Source organism: Balaenoptera ricei, chromosome 6 (genome assembly GCF_028023285.1).
Source record: "Balaenoptera ricei isolate mBalRic1 chromosome 6, mBalRic1.hap2, whole genome shotgun sequence".
NCBI lineage: Eukaryota > Metazoa > Chordata > Mammalia > Artiodactyla > Balaenopteridae > Balaenoptera > Balaenoptera ricei.
The window spans coordinates 15,505,419-15,522,533 of NC_082644.1; the positions used below are offsets into that span (position 1 = coordinate 15,505,419).

General features: G+C 50.9%; 1 protein-coding gene across 1 annotated transcript in view; it reads left to right on the forward strand.

Moving 5' to 3' along the window:
* The window catches only part of LOXL2 (lysyl oxidase like 2), a 104,575-nt gene that overhangs the window by 52,506 nt on the left and 34,954 nt on the right, over positions 1-17,115 (forward strand). Inside the window, exons 5-6 of the mRNA XM_059926872.1 lie at positions 7,492-7,714; positions 11,092-11,275. Of these exons, the coding sequence (XP_059782855.1) occupies positions 7,492-7,714; positions 11,092-11,275 (407 nt within the window). The remainder of the gene's footprint in view (positions 1-7,491; positions 7,715-11,091; positions 11,276-17,115) is intronic.

Here is a 17,115-nt window from a genome sequence, read left to right on the forward strand (position 1 = left end):
AAAAGGAGTGGATCATAAGGAGACTCAGAATAATTTGCCCAAGGGGGTGTCCAGTGAAGGGTTTTCAGCTCAGGGCAGGCTGTTGTACTGGCTGGTCGTGGGGTCTTCCTAGTTCCTCTAATAAGGATAATAATCGGCTTTACTGAGTGCTTACTACATGCCACGCAGCTCTGTTCTTAGCCTCTTAAGCTTCACAACACTAGGAAGCAGGGGTCTGTTTCAGAGTTAAGGGAATGAAGTCAGAGAGGGGTGATAAATCTCGGAAGTGGATGGGACTTCCCTGGCGGTCCAGTGGTTAAGACTCCCCGCTTCCACCGCAGGGGGCACGGATTCGATCCCTGGTCCGGAAACTAAGATCCCACATGCCGTGCGGCGTGGCCAAAAAAAAAAAAAAACCTAGGAAGTGGCAGATCCAGGATCCAAACCCAGGTCTCCAGCGACAGGTCCACACTCCTCAAGAGTGTGGACTCACTACCTCTTTCCTTTCAAGCCAAGGAGAGAGGTGGCTTCCAAGCCAGGAGACAGGGGTCCCAGCCCCAGCTCTTCTTCCAGATCCCTAGGGTCAGTGTAGGCTGCGTCCCTCCCTGGGCTCGTCCTGGCCACCTCCGGTCAGAGCCCCCGGTCCACCAGGAGGGTGAGTGCTGGAGGCGAGCTGCCCGGCTGGGCGGGTGAGCATGGTGGTGATTCCCACCCCCAGCGGCCCTCAGACACGGCCCAGACCTTCCTGTTTGCACAGGGTGGGATGGGGGCATGCAGGGTGGTCCCCATCTTCTAAACAGTTTGGAGAAGTCCCTCCAGCTGGCCATCTCCTTCCCTGGAGACACCTTCTCAGCTTTTCCTTCCAACTGGAGCCAAGAAAAGCAAATCCCCTCCCCTGAGAGGCCTCCTACCTGCTGGACCCACCAGAGCGCCCAGCCTGTCGTAGGTCTGAGTCCAGTCCCGGGAGCCGGAAGGCTGCCATGAGCCCCGCCCGGAGCAGGATGGGGTGCCTGAGGCCAGGCAACACGTGGCTTGTTCAGAGGGCATTTGAAAGCCACCTCCTCAACTGCGGATGGACCGGAGTCCTCTTCTGGCTTTTGAGGAAGGATCTCAGATCTCAGATCTGTTTTGGCAGCTGGGCCGCACATGATCCTCTCACGAGCTGGGTTTGAAAACCCCCTCCCTGCTCCTCCTACTCTGTGTCTGTGGCTTTGCTTTTTCAAATGCGGGCAGGAAAAAGGCTGCTAAGTCTGGGAGGCTTCCAAGGTGGTGGGAGGTGAGTAGTAGTCTCAGCCCAGATGGGAGATGATTAGCAGACACTGGAAACCTGCTCCTGGTCCAGCCCTCTCGCTGGAGATGGTATAGAGGGGCGGGGCTGGGGGATGGGAGGGCGGCTAGGCTAAAACCTTCTCCGTCCCAGCTTGTATCTGACGTGGTATGTTAGTCCCTGGGACGCAGCTGACATTTGGGCCCCAAAAGAGAAAAGCGTGTTGGGGAGAGTTTCCGTGCTTCGGTGGTGCTGTTAGGGGTTGAGATGGTAGCTGGTGGGAGGAAGCTGTTAGCGAAAAACGGGGCGTCCCAGGGCATGTGGGGTCCTCAGAGGTCACCCGGCCCAAGCCCTCGGGCTGCACAGGAGGAGACCCAGGCCTGAAGGGCGGTGGAGTCGGGGGTCACAAAGCCACTCCTGCCAGAGATGCAGGACAGCCCAGGGGAGCTCTCCACACTGCTGCCTCCACCCTCAGACCTGCTCCTGCTTTGCTCCACCCTAGAGGCGGGGCCTGGCCACGCTGCACAGGCCGCCACCACCGGCGGGCTGGTAAGTCTGAGAGCTGGGGCAGCACTGGCCTGGACACAGGGCTATCTGTGAGCCCTGCTCAGAGACTGAGGACAACAGAGGCCTGGGAGCCAGAGTAAGGGCCACACCCTGCACGGTCCCTGCATCTGGGCCTTCTGGTAGCATCTTTCCCCACCTCCCTTTCACCTTTCCTGCAGCAGCCTGTCTGTCACTGCTGTTGCTGACCACACCCCCAAGGCAGGTGAAGGTGGCCCTTCACCCCAGGAAGGAAATTGTTCTCAAAGTAATTCTATCTGGGGTGGGGTTAGTAATCTCCAGGCATCCACCAGGCCCCTAAGGGACTTTGCAGCCTTGGAAATTCACCTGGGCAGCATCTATGGCCTCTCCACCCTGCCTTCCTCTGCTAACCTGCAGGTCTGGTGGCCTTAGAATTATCCCCAAGGCCGGGACTGCAGCTCTTCATCAGAACCTCTGCTGGCCATCCAGCCTCGACACCCCTGGCCAAGTCAGAAGAGTCTGGCGGGGTTGCCTGCAGGTCCCCCGGAGGCCTCTGCCCTCACAGGCTCTCCCCAGAGGGAAGTCAGGGGCTCCCACCAAGGGCTGCTTTGCCGTGGGCTGACTTCTATGCTGGACTGGGAAGCCGTGCATATACCTCAAAATTGATAAAGCTGAAGCTTCAGGGCCCCATCCCTGGGGCCAGGAACATTTTGTAGTCATTTTCTCTTTCTTAAAGCAGGATCGCAATATTGTTATTGATTTATTGATACAAGCTTACTGAGCAGAGATTCTGCATCTAATGTTGCATCCTGCGAGTTAGGAAGAGCTCTAAGGCTTTGGTGAGTTGGCTGAAGCAGGGACCAAAAGGAGGCCCTCCACAGCAAATTATAGAAATGCCGGATCCACTTTGGTTTCATGTAGAGAAAGGGGTTCAGAGGCTTGGGGAGACTGGAATGTTGGAGTGGATTTGACATCTAAAAGACCTACTCTCCAACCCGGGAGGGTCCAGAAGACAGACTTCTCACCATGACTGTGAGGAATGTTTGTGAGGGGAGCCCTGGCGTTCTTAAGAGCTCCCTGATTGCTCTTCTCTGTCAGCCAGACCTCTGGGTGGGAGCTACAGTCACCACAGGTTGGGAAACCTAAATGCAATGGGGGTAATTGGATCGGGGGTGGCAGGGGCCAAGGGACAGCATTCAACGCCAAAAGCAAGGTGGGCGTGGCTACTGAATGGCCAGCAGATCAGAATACTCTGACTCCTGCAGACCTGTGGTATTGACCAGTTGATCTAGTTGGGTGGATCGTGGTGTTCCTAGAAGTGAAATAGGAAGCCTCCTCAATTCCATTCTTTGGGCGGGGGGCACACTGTGAGTCTTGTGGAATTTTATTTCCCTGGCCAGGGATTGAACCCTGGCCCTCGGCAGTGAGAGCACGGAGTCCTAACCACTAGACTGCCAGGGAATTCCCTACTCAATTCTTGATCTGTAAAAGCAGAAAAGTTCTAGGTCAAGAGAACAAAAATCTAACCTGAATCATAGAAACAGTCCCGGCCTCTCAATCAATATCCAGACTTGAGCCAGTTTACAGACCCAGAAGCCCTTGAATGAAGAGGAGGCCAGGTCCCCTTGAAGAAGGACTGTGGCATACTGACAAAAATGTGTACTGTTAATCATTGGCCCAGCCTTCTCAGAAGGAGAAGATCACTGTATGTTGGGCACAAGGAAATAATCAGAACTTTCAGGAACCACTGGACACGGGCTCTGAACTGACACTGATTCCAGGGGCCCAAACATCCCTGTGGCCCACAGTCAGAGTAAGGATGTCGGGTGATCAATGGAGTTTAGGCTCAGGTCCACTCATAGTGAGCCCAGTGGGCCCCTGAACCCATCCGGTGGTTATTTCCCTAGGTCCAGAATGCACAGTTGGAATAGACATAACCACATAGCAGGCAGAATCTCTACGAAGTCTGGCTTCCTCCTTGGCTGGGGGAGAGCGAGGAGGACTTCTCATTTTTTAGTTGAATCAGTTCAGCTCAGTGTTTTTCTAGCCACCCAGCCATCGGGCTAGATACCTCTTTCTTAAGTAGACTTCCCGCTTGGCCAACGGCTCTGTCCTGTAACTCCAGTCGCCCACCAATCAGCAGGCCTGGAGTGAGCTGTCCATGCATCCTCCCCAGCGCCTCATATCTGCATCCCCCTATCTGCGTCCCGGGGGGCCTGTGGGAGTGAATCATGGGGGCGGGGTGGGCTCTGGTGGTGGAAGCCTGTGGAGGATCACGGGCAAGTTCCTGTGAGCTGATGTAAGAGGGCAGTGGGGCTGTCTGGGGACAGAGGAGCAGCTCTGTGTCTGCCGAGGGTGCTTCGCTCTATATTAAGAGCTCAGTACATCTGTTCCTGGGAGAAGCTGGTGGTCATGGAAAGCTGGGAGCTAGAAGATGTTCCAGTCCAGTGGGATCTGCCCACTCCTTGTGCAGCTGATATCCCCTGGGTGTATTTGCTCGCCCGATGGTAGGGGTGTCATAGCAAGCTGTAACCTCCCCCCACCGAGCACGTTCTCCAGTCTGATGTGGGAGTGTCATGGAAAAGAAGCTGGAGGCTGTGTTTCCAAGTGCAGGGGCCTTCCAGGGAGTGGGGAGGGGCAGTGGCTCTTGGAATTATTAACAGTCCTCCTGCGTAGTCCTGTGCTCTGTCCGTAGCTATGTTGAGCACACATCCTGAATTTTCCAAGACAGTCCTTTTTTGAAAAAGAAAAATTGGGGGGGGGGGCCTCTCCGTGTGGCTTGCGGGATCTTAGTTCCCTAACCAGGGATTGAACCTGGGCCACGGAAGTGAAAGCACCGAGTCCTAACCACTGGACCACCAGGGAACTCCCAAGATAGTCCTTTTTTTTTTTTTTTTTTCAAAGATTCTGTGTCATTGCCCCCACAGGTACAGTAGAATTACTACCAGTAGCAATTTTTGATTAAGGAAAGATATCAGCAGCATCTGTAGGGTTTTTCCTTCCTCTCTGTTCATATCCCATTCACTCTGAGACAAAGCAGAAACTTCCAGGGCTGCTGGACCAGCAGGGACAGGACCCTGCTTCTGCCCATCTGGGGCCAACTTGCCCTGGGCGGCCCCTCCTCTGAGCAGTCCGGCAGTGATGCTGTCCGGCTCTCCCTGGCATCTCACTGGATTCCGCCAATCAGGGATGAGCACATAGACCCCAAAGACCTGGGACAGCATGAGAGGACAGGGTGTCCTCCCCGCCCTCCTCCTTTTCGAATCCCGCCATCATTCAAGACCCAGTTCAAACCTACTCTTCCTTGAAGTCATCCACCATCTCTCTCCTCTCATCTTTCTTTTTTTCCTTTAACCAGTACAGTTTTTATTTATTTATTTTACAGACACTTAGGTAGCCCTTCCAAGTGCTGGGCACTGTGGTTAAGCGCTTTATAAGAATAAACTCATTTAACTATCCTAACAATCTGATGAGGTAGATCCCATTGCTACATCTGATCTGGAGATGGGGAAACTGAGGCACAGTGACCTTTCTGTTAAACAATTCATTACTTACTGGTTGGTTATCATTTTAGAAAAAACTTTGACTCACCTTGATCCATATTCTGCCTTCCAAAAAAAAAAACATAAAAACACACAAGACAGGCTAAGAGCTTACCTAGGATATGGTATGGAGACAACCTCAGCCTCACGGACTCCTGGGTGAAGAATTTTTTTTTAAAGGATAAAGATGGTAATTTAATAATGATAAAGGGGTTAACTCATCAAGAGGACATAACAATCTGAAATGTTTATGCACCAAATAACAGATCTTCAAAATACATGAAGTAAAAACTGACAGAACTGCAAGGAGAAATAGACAAATCCACAATTATAGCTGGTGATTTCAGTTCTACTCTCTCAATAATTTATAGAACAAGTAAGGATATAGAAGACTTGAACGACGCTATCACCCAATTTGACCTATTTGGCTTTTAGAGAACACCCCACTCAACAACAGCACTATGCAAAATTTTTTCCAGTACACATTAAAACAAAACATAACCTAGCTAGAACATAAAATATGCCTGGACCATAAATTATGTCTCAATAAATTTAAAATAATTAAAGTCATACAAAGCATATTCTGTGAACATGATGGAATTATGTTAGAAATCAATAACAGAAAGATATCTAGAAAATTCCCAAGTACTGGAAACTGTATACCCAGTTCTAAATAACCCTTCTGTCATAAAAATAATCAAAAGGTAAATTAAAAAGTATTTTGGCCTGAATTAAAATGAAAACACAGTATCTCAAAATATGTGGAATATAGCTAAAGTAGTACTTAGAGGGAAATTTATACTCCTATATCGGAAAAGAAGAAAGGTATCAAATCAATGACATCAGCTTTCACTCTAAGAAACTAGAAAAAGAAGAGCAGATCAAACTGGGTGAAGATTTGATGTGGTCTGTAGCTGAGTTTCATCACCATTATAATTTCCATGACGAAACCAAGTCTACTTTGATTCAGCAGAGGGGGGTAATTTAAGTCTGTTCTCATTGCTTCTCATTGGATTCACATCTTTAATTTTGTCTATCAATGGGAGAGAGTTTTACACTCAACTTGTCCTGCTCATTGACAAAGGGAAATAAAGGCAGGGAAACAAAGGGAAACAAGACAGCATGTTGAAGATATCTGAAGAGTTTGGGTGACCAACCATGCTGATTGCCCAGGACTGAGGGGTTTCCTGGGACCAGGGGTCCCATCTCTTTTATTTATTTATTTATTTATTTATTTATTTATTTATTTATCTACTGAAGTATAGTTGATTTACAAAATTGTGTTAGTTTCAGGTATACAACAAAGTGGTTCAGTTATATATACTTTTATATATATTTATATATAACTTTTCTTTTCTTCATATATACATATAAAACTGAAGATTATTTTCCATTATAGGTTATTACAGCATATTGAATATAGTTCCCTGTGCTATACAGTAGGTCCATGTTCTTTACCTACTTTATATATAGTCGTGTGTATCTGTTAATCCCAAATCGTAATTTATCCCTCCCCCCCTTTCCCCTTCGGTAACCATAAGTTTGTTTTCTATGTCTGTTGAGTCTGTTTCTGTCTTGTATATGAGTTCATTTGTATTATTTTTTTAGATTCCACATATAAGTGATACCATATAATATTGGGTTGGCCAAAAATTTCGTTTGGGTTTTTCCATAACATCTTGTCTTTTTCTGTCTGACTTACTTCACTTAGTGTGATAATCTCTAGGTCCATCCATGTTGCTGCAAATGGCAATATTTCATTCTTTTTTTATGGCTCATATTCCATTGTATTTGTCTCTCTTAGATCCCTTTCTGCATTTTGTATTTGTAGGCTTTAGTATTATCTCACTACACTCAGTTAGTCCCTTGTCTTCTAGAATGTGAGCTTCCTGGGGGCAGGAGGCCACCACTGCCCTTCCGGGTCCTGCTCCCCAGTGCCCATCACAGGCCCAGCATGACCAAGGGCTCAGTGAGTGCTGGCAGATGCACCCTGCAGAGCTCTGTCTGGAGTAGGACTGAACCCTAAGAGCAGGGACCGTGCCTCTCTGGTTCCACCACCAGATCCCCAGCAGCTGGCACAATGGCTGACCCCGGGCAGGGGTCCAATGCCCACTTGTGGAAGAGGGAGGGGTGGGCACCATGATGCCTTGGTCACCTGCCCCGTCTTACCTTCTGCAGAATGTTTGCCGCCCGCAAGAAGCAGCGCTATTGGCCATTCTCCATGGAGTGCACAGGCATGGAGGCCCACATCTCCAGCTGCAAGCTGGGCCCTCAGGTGTCGCTGGACCCCGTAAAGAATGTCACCTGTGAGAATGGGCTGCCGGCCGTGGTGAGTTGCGTGCCTGGCCAGGTCTTCAGCCCTGATGGACCTTCAAGATTCCGGAAAGCCTACAAGCCAGAGGTGAGGATGGGGCAGGTGATTTGGCCACTTGGCACCTGAGGGGGAGGGCTGGTGGTTAAGGGAGCAGAGAGGGACCCCCAAGAGAAAGCAAGGAAACGCAGACCACTTTTCTAGAGGGCAGGAAGGCAGAGGACACCTGTCAGGGCCAGCCTCTCCGATAGATGCCACCTCTAGGGTGTGACAAGAAGCTGAGCCCCTGCCCCTAATCATTAGCACCCCTACCTGTCCTTCCACTGCTGCTCTGTTCTGAGGCCAGTGTCCCCTTTGCGGGGGACAGATACACTGGAGAGGAACATGCCTCATTACTGACGTCACAGGCTCCGTGTGCTATCTGTGGACCAGTATGAAGGGTGGGAGTGGCCACCTGGGGCTCCTGCACAATTCCTAGAGGAATCAAGCATCCTGGACCCTTTGGAAACACAATCCAACCATCAAAAGCACGTGAGATCAGCAACTTTCCAACAAGTTTTGGTTTATTCTGCAACAGAAAGGGTAACAATTTTTAAAAGCTGTCACCGTGATAGTAAATGGAAACGTGCCATCACCACGTCTGTGTTATCTGTACCCGTTATCACGTTATACGTTTGTGAACCAGCCAGTGTGTGTGCGTGTGGGTGTATTCAAGAGATGTCAATGTACGTCTGTTCACGTCAATTACATCCCCACTTCAACTGACTGATTCCTTAGGACAAGCGAACTATCCCAACCATTGGCAGGCTTGACACTTCCTCTGAAGACGAGAAAGTGCACTCTTCTGTCTTCCCTTGAAAATCATTAGGCAGCGTTTCTATTTCCTACGCTCCTCTTTTCATATATCCACAAAAGGTCTCTGTGATTTGCATACTCTGGAAACTGCTAATACGGGCCCGGTGGGTGGGAAGAGCGCCTGGGAAGAGGAGAGGGATGGGTAGGAAAGAGAGCTAATCACTTAGTAGGGATTGATTCCCTGTATCAGATGAAACCTAATTACTTGGGAATCGGTCCCCTGGGCCAGGACAGGTTCCAAGTCAGCTCTGATCGCATTAGGGGTAAGACGAGAGAGTAAACTCTGATGGGGGCAGATGGTGTGTCAGGCGGGTCCGGGTGGGGGGGGTGAAGTGGAGGGCAGGAGTCGCAACCCCTCCCCAAGCTGAGGCAGCCTCATTCTGTGTCTACTGTCCCTTCTCCATGTCTCTCCCCCTATCTACCCCCTCTGCCCTCTCCAATCTCTCCTCTCCGTCAACATCTAATGACCTGCTCTTGGACAGGGGCTGATAACACTCATCCACTGGAAACGAGAAACCTGGGCAGGAGCCGATAAGCCACACTGGGTGCCCCCTCCCAGGCTGGGGTGGCATATTTGGACAAAAGAAGAACCCTTAAACAAAAGGAGTGAAGTGAACACAGCAAGCCCAGGCATCAACCGGAGGGTGTGGGAACTCTTTGGGGTGTCTTCCTGGCACTTCCGGCTGGCAGCCAGCCCTGTCCCCCTCCATCCCCACCAGGGCCACCAAGCTGCACAGACCTGACCGCACATCACACGTGTGCAGCAAGGCCACACAGGCACGCCTGCAGCCCCTCACTCCCCGCCTCTGCCGCGTGACTTGACAGCCACATCCTTTCTACAGCCTCAGCCTGAGCCTCTGAGCTTTCCTCATGTGTCATCCAGAATACCAGGTCCTACTGTTCTGGAATTCCTCTGTGTGGTTGAAAGCAAAGGAATCAAGTTCATACCAAACCAATTCAAAAAAAAAGAGCAAGCAAGGCTTACATCACATTTTCCCTTGGTTTCTTTCTTTCCTCCAGGGCCAGCTGACTCTGCCTGGCCTCTGCCAGATAGGGTAGGGTTATCTGGGACTCTGCCTTACGCTTGAGTCACGGATGGTCCGCTCCATGGGAAGGGGACCCTGACATCCAGCTAGAGAGCTTGGGAAAGGAAATGGGGGAAGGGAGAGGTCACGGTTCTACAACTGTCAGGGGCTGGGGCCAGCAGTTGTATTTGTCATGTTTTCTAAACCTAGACTAAAGTTTCTTGAAGCCAGTGTGGGTTTTGCACCCCTCCCTGTCCCTCTTTTCTTCTCCCTCTCATGCCAGGGTCTGTCCCTGAGGTCTGTAAATCTGGGTGGGGACCTTGGCTGGAGGATGGAGACACAAGCTCTTGTTGGATGCCTTGGCCCCCGAGATGACTGCTGTATGTTAATGCTTGAAAAACACCACCTCCAACCAGAGCTACCTCGTTCAGACCATCAGTGGGTGGGAGGAAGGGAGTCCGGGGCTGAGGACTGCACAGGCCAGAGTAGAACAATGACTCTGGTCTGATCCAGCACACATAGAAGGGCTGCACAGTCACCCCTTACTCCTTCTGTGTTGAATCAAATGGCATCAGCAATAACTCAGAGCCTCACAGCCTTCTGAGTTCCCCACCCCAGCACACACACACACACACACATACACACACGCACGCACACACACACACATGCACAGAAACGGATGCAAAGCAGGGTATGTGGGCAGATGGAGTCAAACGACCCGTCTCCCATCTTGAAAGGTGTAATCCAACGGGATTAAGATCCTGGTGGAGAGTAGGTCTTACTCCTGTGCAATTAAATAAGCCCCATAAGGTGATTAAGGCTTCCAGGCTGTCAGTGAGCAAGTAGGCGTAACTAAACTATAACCACCTACTCTCTCTGCATATCTGGTGGGGCTGCGTCTTCTGAAGAGTTGGGCTGATCTGGACGTGGAGTAGAATCGGGGTGGCAGGAGCTGGAGTGGTGACTGGTCATGAGCCCAGCTGCAGGACCGATGTCGGACATAACCAGTGGGAGGCTCCCCATCCCCTTGCCACGGCCGATCTCCAAGTCTTGGCCGCCTCAGGGGGTCCCCGCCCTCTCACTCTGTCTTCTCTCTCCTGCCTCTCATCTGCCTGCGGAGCAGGATCCTTGCGGTGTGGTCCGTTTAGCGCCCTGGAATCTCCCCCGGGGCTAGACCACAGCACTCTGTTACGAGCAGGATAGAATTATGATCCATTTGGAATCTGCAGACTTTGGGGGTAGGAGCTTCTTTCTGTAGCTCTGAAGCTTGAGGTTCTGGAGTGAGGGGGTGGAGGGAAGTGTTGGCGTTAAGGCCCTCGAGCAAGTATGGGGTGGGGTGCTGGGCTGATGAGGGTCCCTGATGGGCTCCCCAGTGGTCCAGGACGAAAGGTCCACGAGAAGGCTGCAAAGGGAGCGCGCGGCAGAGCCGACCATGCAGAGTGAGCATGCGTGCCTCCCCACCCCTCGGGGGGCGCACGCACAGATCAAGCGCTGTCAGCTCCTAGCTTGGTGCCCGGGTTTGGAGCGGGGAGGGGTTGGGAAAGGAGGGGAGTGAGCTGCACTCAGCAGGACCATGTGTCTCTTCAGCAACCCCTGGTGCGGTTGAGAGGAGGTGCCAACGTCGGGGAGGGCCGCGTGGAGGTGCTCAAGAACGGAGAATGGGGTACCGTCTGCGACGACAAGTGGGACCTGGTGTCCGCCAGCGTGGTCTGCAGAGAGCTGGGCTTCGGGAGCGCCAAAGAGGCCATCACAGGCTCCCGGCTGGGGCAAGGTAAGGCATGGGGAGGAGGTTCTGTGGCCTCTCTTCACGGAAAGTGTCACATAAGGGAGCCCAGCCGGGGCTGGCTGGCCTCATCCTTTCCAGGCTCTTCTTGCTTTGCCTCCTCCCTCCAGCAGCTGCTGCTCTATTAGACAATCCCAGGCCTCTCCCCAGGCAGTTGGAGCTGGAAGGGCCTTAGGGAATACTGAGTGCCCATTTTATGGATTTGGAAGCTGAGACCCAGAGAAGGAAGTAAACGACCAAGATGAGACAACATATTAGCACCCAATGGATATTCTAATGGAGGTCTACCCAACTCCTAACCCAGTGCTTCCCACAGCCCCACTGAGAAAACTGGAATTTCCAGGTCCTTCCCCCAGGAGAAGACCTCAGAATTCATGAGGCTATGGACCACCCCGGGCACAAAAGAATCCTGAATGTCATCTTACTTTTCCACCCTGAGTTAGCACCACAAACATTCTGTCCCTGCCGCCGGAGACTGGGAACAGGATGCGCTGCTCCCAGTGTCATGAGATGCTAACAAAAGAAGAGGCCTGGTTTTTATTAAGTGTCTCAAACAAATCTTTCCTTTGAGCAAAGCACAAGAGTATAGGAGGCTTTCAAGCAGGTCACCCTGTTGAGAGGAGTGTTGTAAACATGACATGGCAACACAACAGATAACTTCCCCTCCTGACCCCCATGAAGACCACTGCTCTGGGCCAGCCCTGGTCCTGCAGAGGGTGGAGTCTTTGCCCCAAACAGACTCTGCAGCCCAGCGAGCGTCCAGCCCCCCCGCCCCAGGGGGACTTTGTGTGTTGAGCAAAGGAAACCAGTCATCTGCAGGAATCTTTTCAGTGTCGACCCCCGGGGAGGCTGCTGCAGACCGGGGGCTGCCGTGGTGGGGAGGGGTGGGGAGGGAGGAGAGTGGGCTGCAGACGAGGGTGGGCTGTCCTATCCCATGAGGAGAGGATGCTTCCACACTGTCAGAAATAACACCACCGCCCCACAGAAAGGAGTGTGGTGAGGTCATTGGCCACAACCTGGAGGGAATAATAGCCCAGTGGACCCGAGAGACAGTCTTGGAATCATAGATGGCGCTGCTACAGAAGAACTCAGAGGTCATCTCGTCCAACAGATGAGGAATCTGAGGCTCTGGAGAGCGATCCGGAGGTCACACCTATAGTTAGTGGCAGAGAAAGATTGAAACTCAATTCTTCTAACTCTCAGCTGTGGGCTTCTCCCTTCTACCCACCCGTCTCAGCCCGCTCACATTCAGAGTATCTCGACCTCCAATCCCTGCAAGCGTCCTGGGGTCTCCTGAAGTTTGAGGGCCTAGCGTGGGCTAGAACGTTGCTTCGTGCCAGCTGTCAGTGACCCCAGTGACGATCTTTCTCCTCCCCTGTTGTGGTGAGCTCTTTGCGGTTCCCTTGGATCTCGAATATTCCCACAGTCCATTGTACTAATTGGCTAATGTGTTGGCTTGTGGTCTCCCCAGGCCTACAGGACAAAGACCACTCATCCTGAGGAAGAAACAAGCACTGGATGACATAAACATTCCATTTATCATGGGCGTGTGCTATTTGACCTAATTATTTCACTGCCCAGAGCAGCCAAAGTTTTCCCAGGGCCCACGGGACTCTGGGAGAAAGAGACATTTGGCATTTTCAGTGCTGTCCTTGAAAGAACCATTGGATGATTTATCATCTTCTGCCACGTTGGCCAGGTCAACTCTGGTAGGCAGAAAGGGAAAAGTCCACATTTGCTGTCAAGCCACCGAGCAGCCAGGGTCCATCCTCAGCCCTGCCTCTAGCTGGTGGACCAAGTGACCACACCCACAGCGAGGGTAGTGAAAGGGCAAGGGCTGAGGGGCGGGCAGTCTGCGTCCTGGCCCTGGCCCTGCCACCTACATGCTCGGTGAGCTTGAGCAACCAACCTTCTGGGTCTCAGATCCTTCACTGGATTCACGGTGTCTGAGGTTCTGTCTGTCCAGCCTCCTGGGATTCTGAGACCTGCTCTTATCACCAGCATGGATGTTAGGTCAGAGTCAGGCACTGTGCTTTGTGTGCTGAGATCCCCTGTACACATCTGAACTCCAGCTGTCCACACACCTGGCTCCCACCACGCCTGCCTCATAGTGCTCTGGAGACATTCGTTTTATCAAGAATGAATGAATGAGGGACTTCCCTGGCAGTCCAGGGGTTAGGACTCCACGCTTCCACTGCAGGGGGCACGGGTTGGATCCCTGGTCGGGGAACTAAAAGATCCCACAAGCCTCGCGGTGTGGCCAACAACAAAAAAAAGGAATGAATGAATGAATTAGTTCCAGTTGCATAAGTAGTGTGAGCTGAACAAACACTTGGTAAAGAAGTGCCAGCACTCCAGACCCACGCTGTCCAACAGACATATAATGTGAGCCACATATGTAATGTTAACATTTTCTAGTAGCCACGTAAAGAACAAATAAAAAGAAACAGGTGAACTTCATTTTAATAATCTATTTTCCTTAATATTATATATAATATTTCCAAAATATTATGATTTCAACATGTAATCAATATAAATGCTCTTGATGAGATAGTTCACAGGTAGGGTACTGACTCTCTGAAATGCAGGATGCGTTTTGCACTTACAGCCCATCTGGGTCTGGACTGGCCACATGCCAAGTGCTCGGCGAGGTGGCAGCTGCTGCGCTGGATGGGGCAGCTCCAGAGCAGTGCCTTTCAGACCCTTTTGCTTGAAACCGCCCATCAGAAATACTGACAGCACATGCAAGTAAAGCCGAAACATAAGTCTCTGGAAACAATGCTTACCTTTATAACATGCAAAACACTGTGCGTTGTCCTAGTCTATTCTACTGTGATCTTCAAAATCTGATGGCAACCTGCAGAGTTGTTTGTGGGTCCCAAGTCCATAACATTGTTCTAGCATTGGGCTTCTCCCCAACATCCTGCTCCTGCCCCAGGCCTGTGGTCACCAGGGCCAGGGTTTGCACATGAGGGAAGAGCAAGGCCAAGGTGAAGGTGGGGGAGGCATCATGACTGGGAGGAATTCAGAGGACAGTACAGAACCCAGGAGGAGGGGAAAGCTGGAGTCAGGATGCAGCAGGTCAAACCCAGCTTGACAAAAGGAGCCAAGAGCCCAGAGACACCACTGGACGAGGGCTGGGCTGGACACCCAGGCCAGTGTCCTTCAGCGACACCTCACACCCTGCCCAACCCACCGCAGAACTGGGTGGTGTGGGGAAGAGGGTAAGAAACCCTGGTCCTCCCACCTCTGTGCTCTGCCCTGGTGTGCCACGAATGTGCATGCTTCAGGAAAGTGGGCCCTGCCCTCTGGGGCCTCATCCCCAGATGTCTGAGACAGCCACAGATGTTGGTTTACATAAGTTAGGCCAGAAGGAGACTAACCAGTTGTTAGTTGGAGTCTAAAGCGTGTTAGGCTCTTGCGTGAATCTTTTTTCTCCTGTCCAGTCCTGTAGTCTAGCAATCCGTACGCGTTCATTGAGTACTGTTTGGGCTGGAGCCTGGAACAGAGAATTCATTTATTCCACAAACATTTATAGTAATGGTTTCTGCTCTCCAGGAGGTCACATCAAGTGAGAGAAATAAGAAATAACCCCAATCAAAGCACTTTTACACTAACAAGTAGGTGATGGTATATAAGAAATAATCCTGATAATAATTCTTACTATTTACTGAGTCCCTGGTAACTTGACATACTTGGTCTCATTCAGTCCTAATAATCCCAACCGTGCAAGATAGATATTGTCATTGCCCTTTACAGATGAGGAAAGTGGAGTTCCTAAAGGTTCCATCACTGCCCAAGGAGACACAGGCTGCATCCACTCTCAGGCTGAGCGCCCAGCTCCATTGCCTTGTGAGCCAGGGAGGGGCGTAAAAAGTAAATGCTGCAGACGAGGGTGAGGTTGTTCAAGCTGAGCCACAAAGGAGGAAGGACTCACAGTGATCCTTGAAGGCAGGCCTCTGCTAAATGGGCAGAAAGGAGGAGGGGTTTCAGGGGGCAGGAGGCAGAGGCAGCACCCCTAGATGAAGGGGAACATAGGTGCTTCCAACAGCTCAGCTCTTTCCCAGAGCAAACTTCTGCTCTTTTCCAGCCTAGGGTTTCCTCCTGACTCTCCTGAATGAGCTTCAGAAACTCAGGAAGATCATGCTGTGGGGTCAGACTGTCTGGTTTGAATACTGGTTCCTCCATCAGCCCAGTTACTTCATCTTTGGTCCCCTGTGGGGACCATTTTGTTGGGGTGATTAAATGAGTTAATATAAACAATGTGTTTAGGACAGAATCCAACACATAGTGAGTGCTCAATAAATATTAGGTACCATCTCCACCACCATAATCATCGTAATCATCATCATCACCATCATCATCATCATCATCATCACCATCACCACCACCACCAACACCATCATCATTACCACCAGTACCATCATCATTGCCATTATCACCATCACCATCACCACCATCATCACCACCACCACCAACACCATCATCATTACCACCAGTACCACCATCACTGTCATCATTGCCATTATCACCATCATCACCATCATTGCCATCATCATCATCATCATCATCATCACCACCACCATCATCATCACCACCACCACCAACACCATCATCTTTACCACCAGTACCATCATCACTGTCATCATTGCCATTATCGCCATCATCACTATTCTCACAATCATCAAACAAGCCACTGCTCTAACTGGATACTCAAATCCAAGGTTGCTCTGTGTTTCTGAGCCCATCTTAATTCATGAGCTGTGGCCCTGCTTGCTTCAGAGTCTCTGTTTGGGATCTGTATTTTGCATAGCCTTTCCGCTCTGAGTCCTTGGATATTTCCAGCCATAGTGACTGATGTGTTTTTATAAGTTTTATAAAATTCCAAGGAATTGGAAGCTTCATCATTTATGAATTTCCAAGGAAACGGAAACTTGGCTCTTACCTATTACAGTGGGTTGCTCCTGGAAGTTAATTTTTGGGCTCAGTGAGCCTAGATACCAGGTGTCTCCAGAAACCAAGAGCCAAGGGTCCCTCCTTTGGACTCCAAAGCACAGGAAGTCACCTCCATCTTTCTCATTTACCACATGATATTACAAGTCTTTGTGTAAGTAAGTGTCTGCCTCCCCCAGGCACTAACTGTGAGCTTGTCATGGCAGGGCCTGCCTTGATTCCTCTGTGAGTCCCCAACACCTGGCACAGAGGCTGACATCAGCAGGCACTTAGTGAAGTCAAGGACATCCATCCAGATGCTGCTTGCAACACTTCCTATTTGCCAGGCTCTTGTTGGGAATTCACAAGGCACACAGACATAGTGCCTGCCCTCATGGGACCTCCAACCCAGTGGGGAAGCAGACAGACGTTGAACAGGGAGGCACTTGAGTGCAGTGTGAAGCAAAGCGCTCAGTGGAGGCTACCCGAGGGGACCCAGCTTAGATGCGGCTCAGAAAGGTTGTGCCATCAAAGCTGAGCCCTGAAGGATGAGCAGGAGTTCGCTGCTGAGGAGAGGGAGGAAGAAAGTCCAGGCAGAGGGAAATGCTTGGCTCAGTGGAACAGCCAAAGGGAGACTGGTGTGGCCGAGCTGGGGAGGTGCAGGCAGAGCTGGAACGCTAAGTGGAGGCCTATCCCTGGTTGGACCATCTGGGGACTGTGGATTTTACCCTGAAGTGCAGTGAGAAGCCATCACAGGGATTTAAGACAGGGGGTGACGTGATTCAATGTGCATTAAAAAATCTCTTGGGCTGTGCGTGGCAAATATTTTGGACTAAGAAAGCCGGAGGGAGACTAGAGACTATTCCATTTGTCCTACTGGGAGATGACAGGGTTGG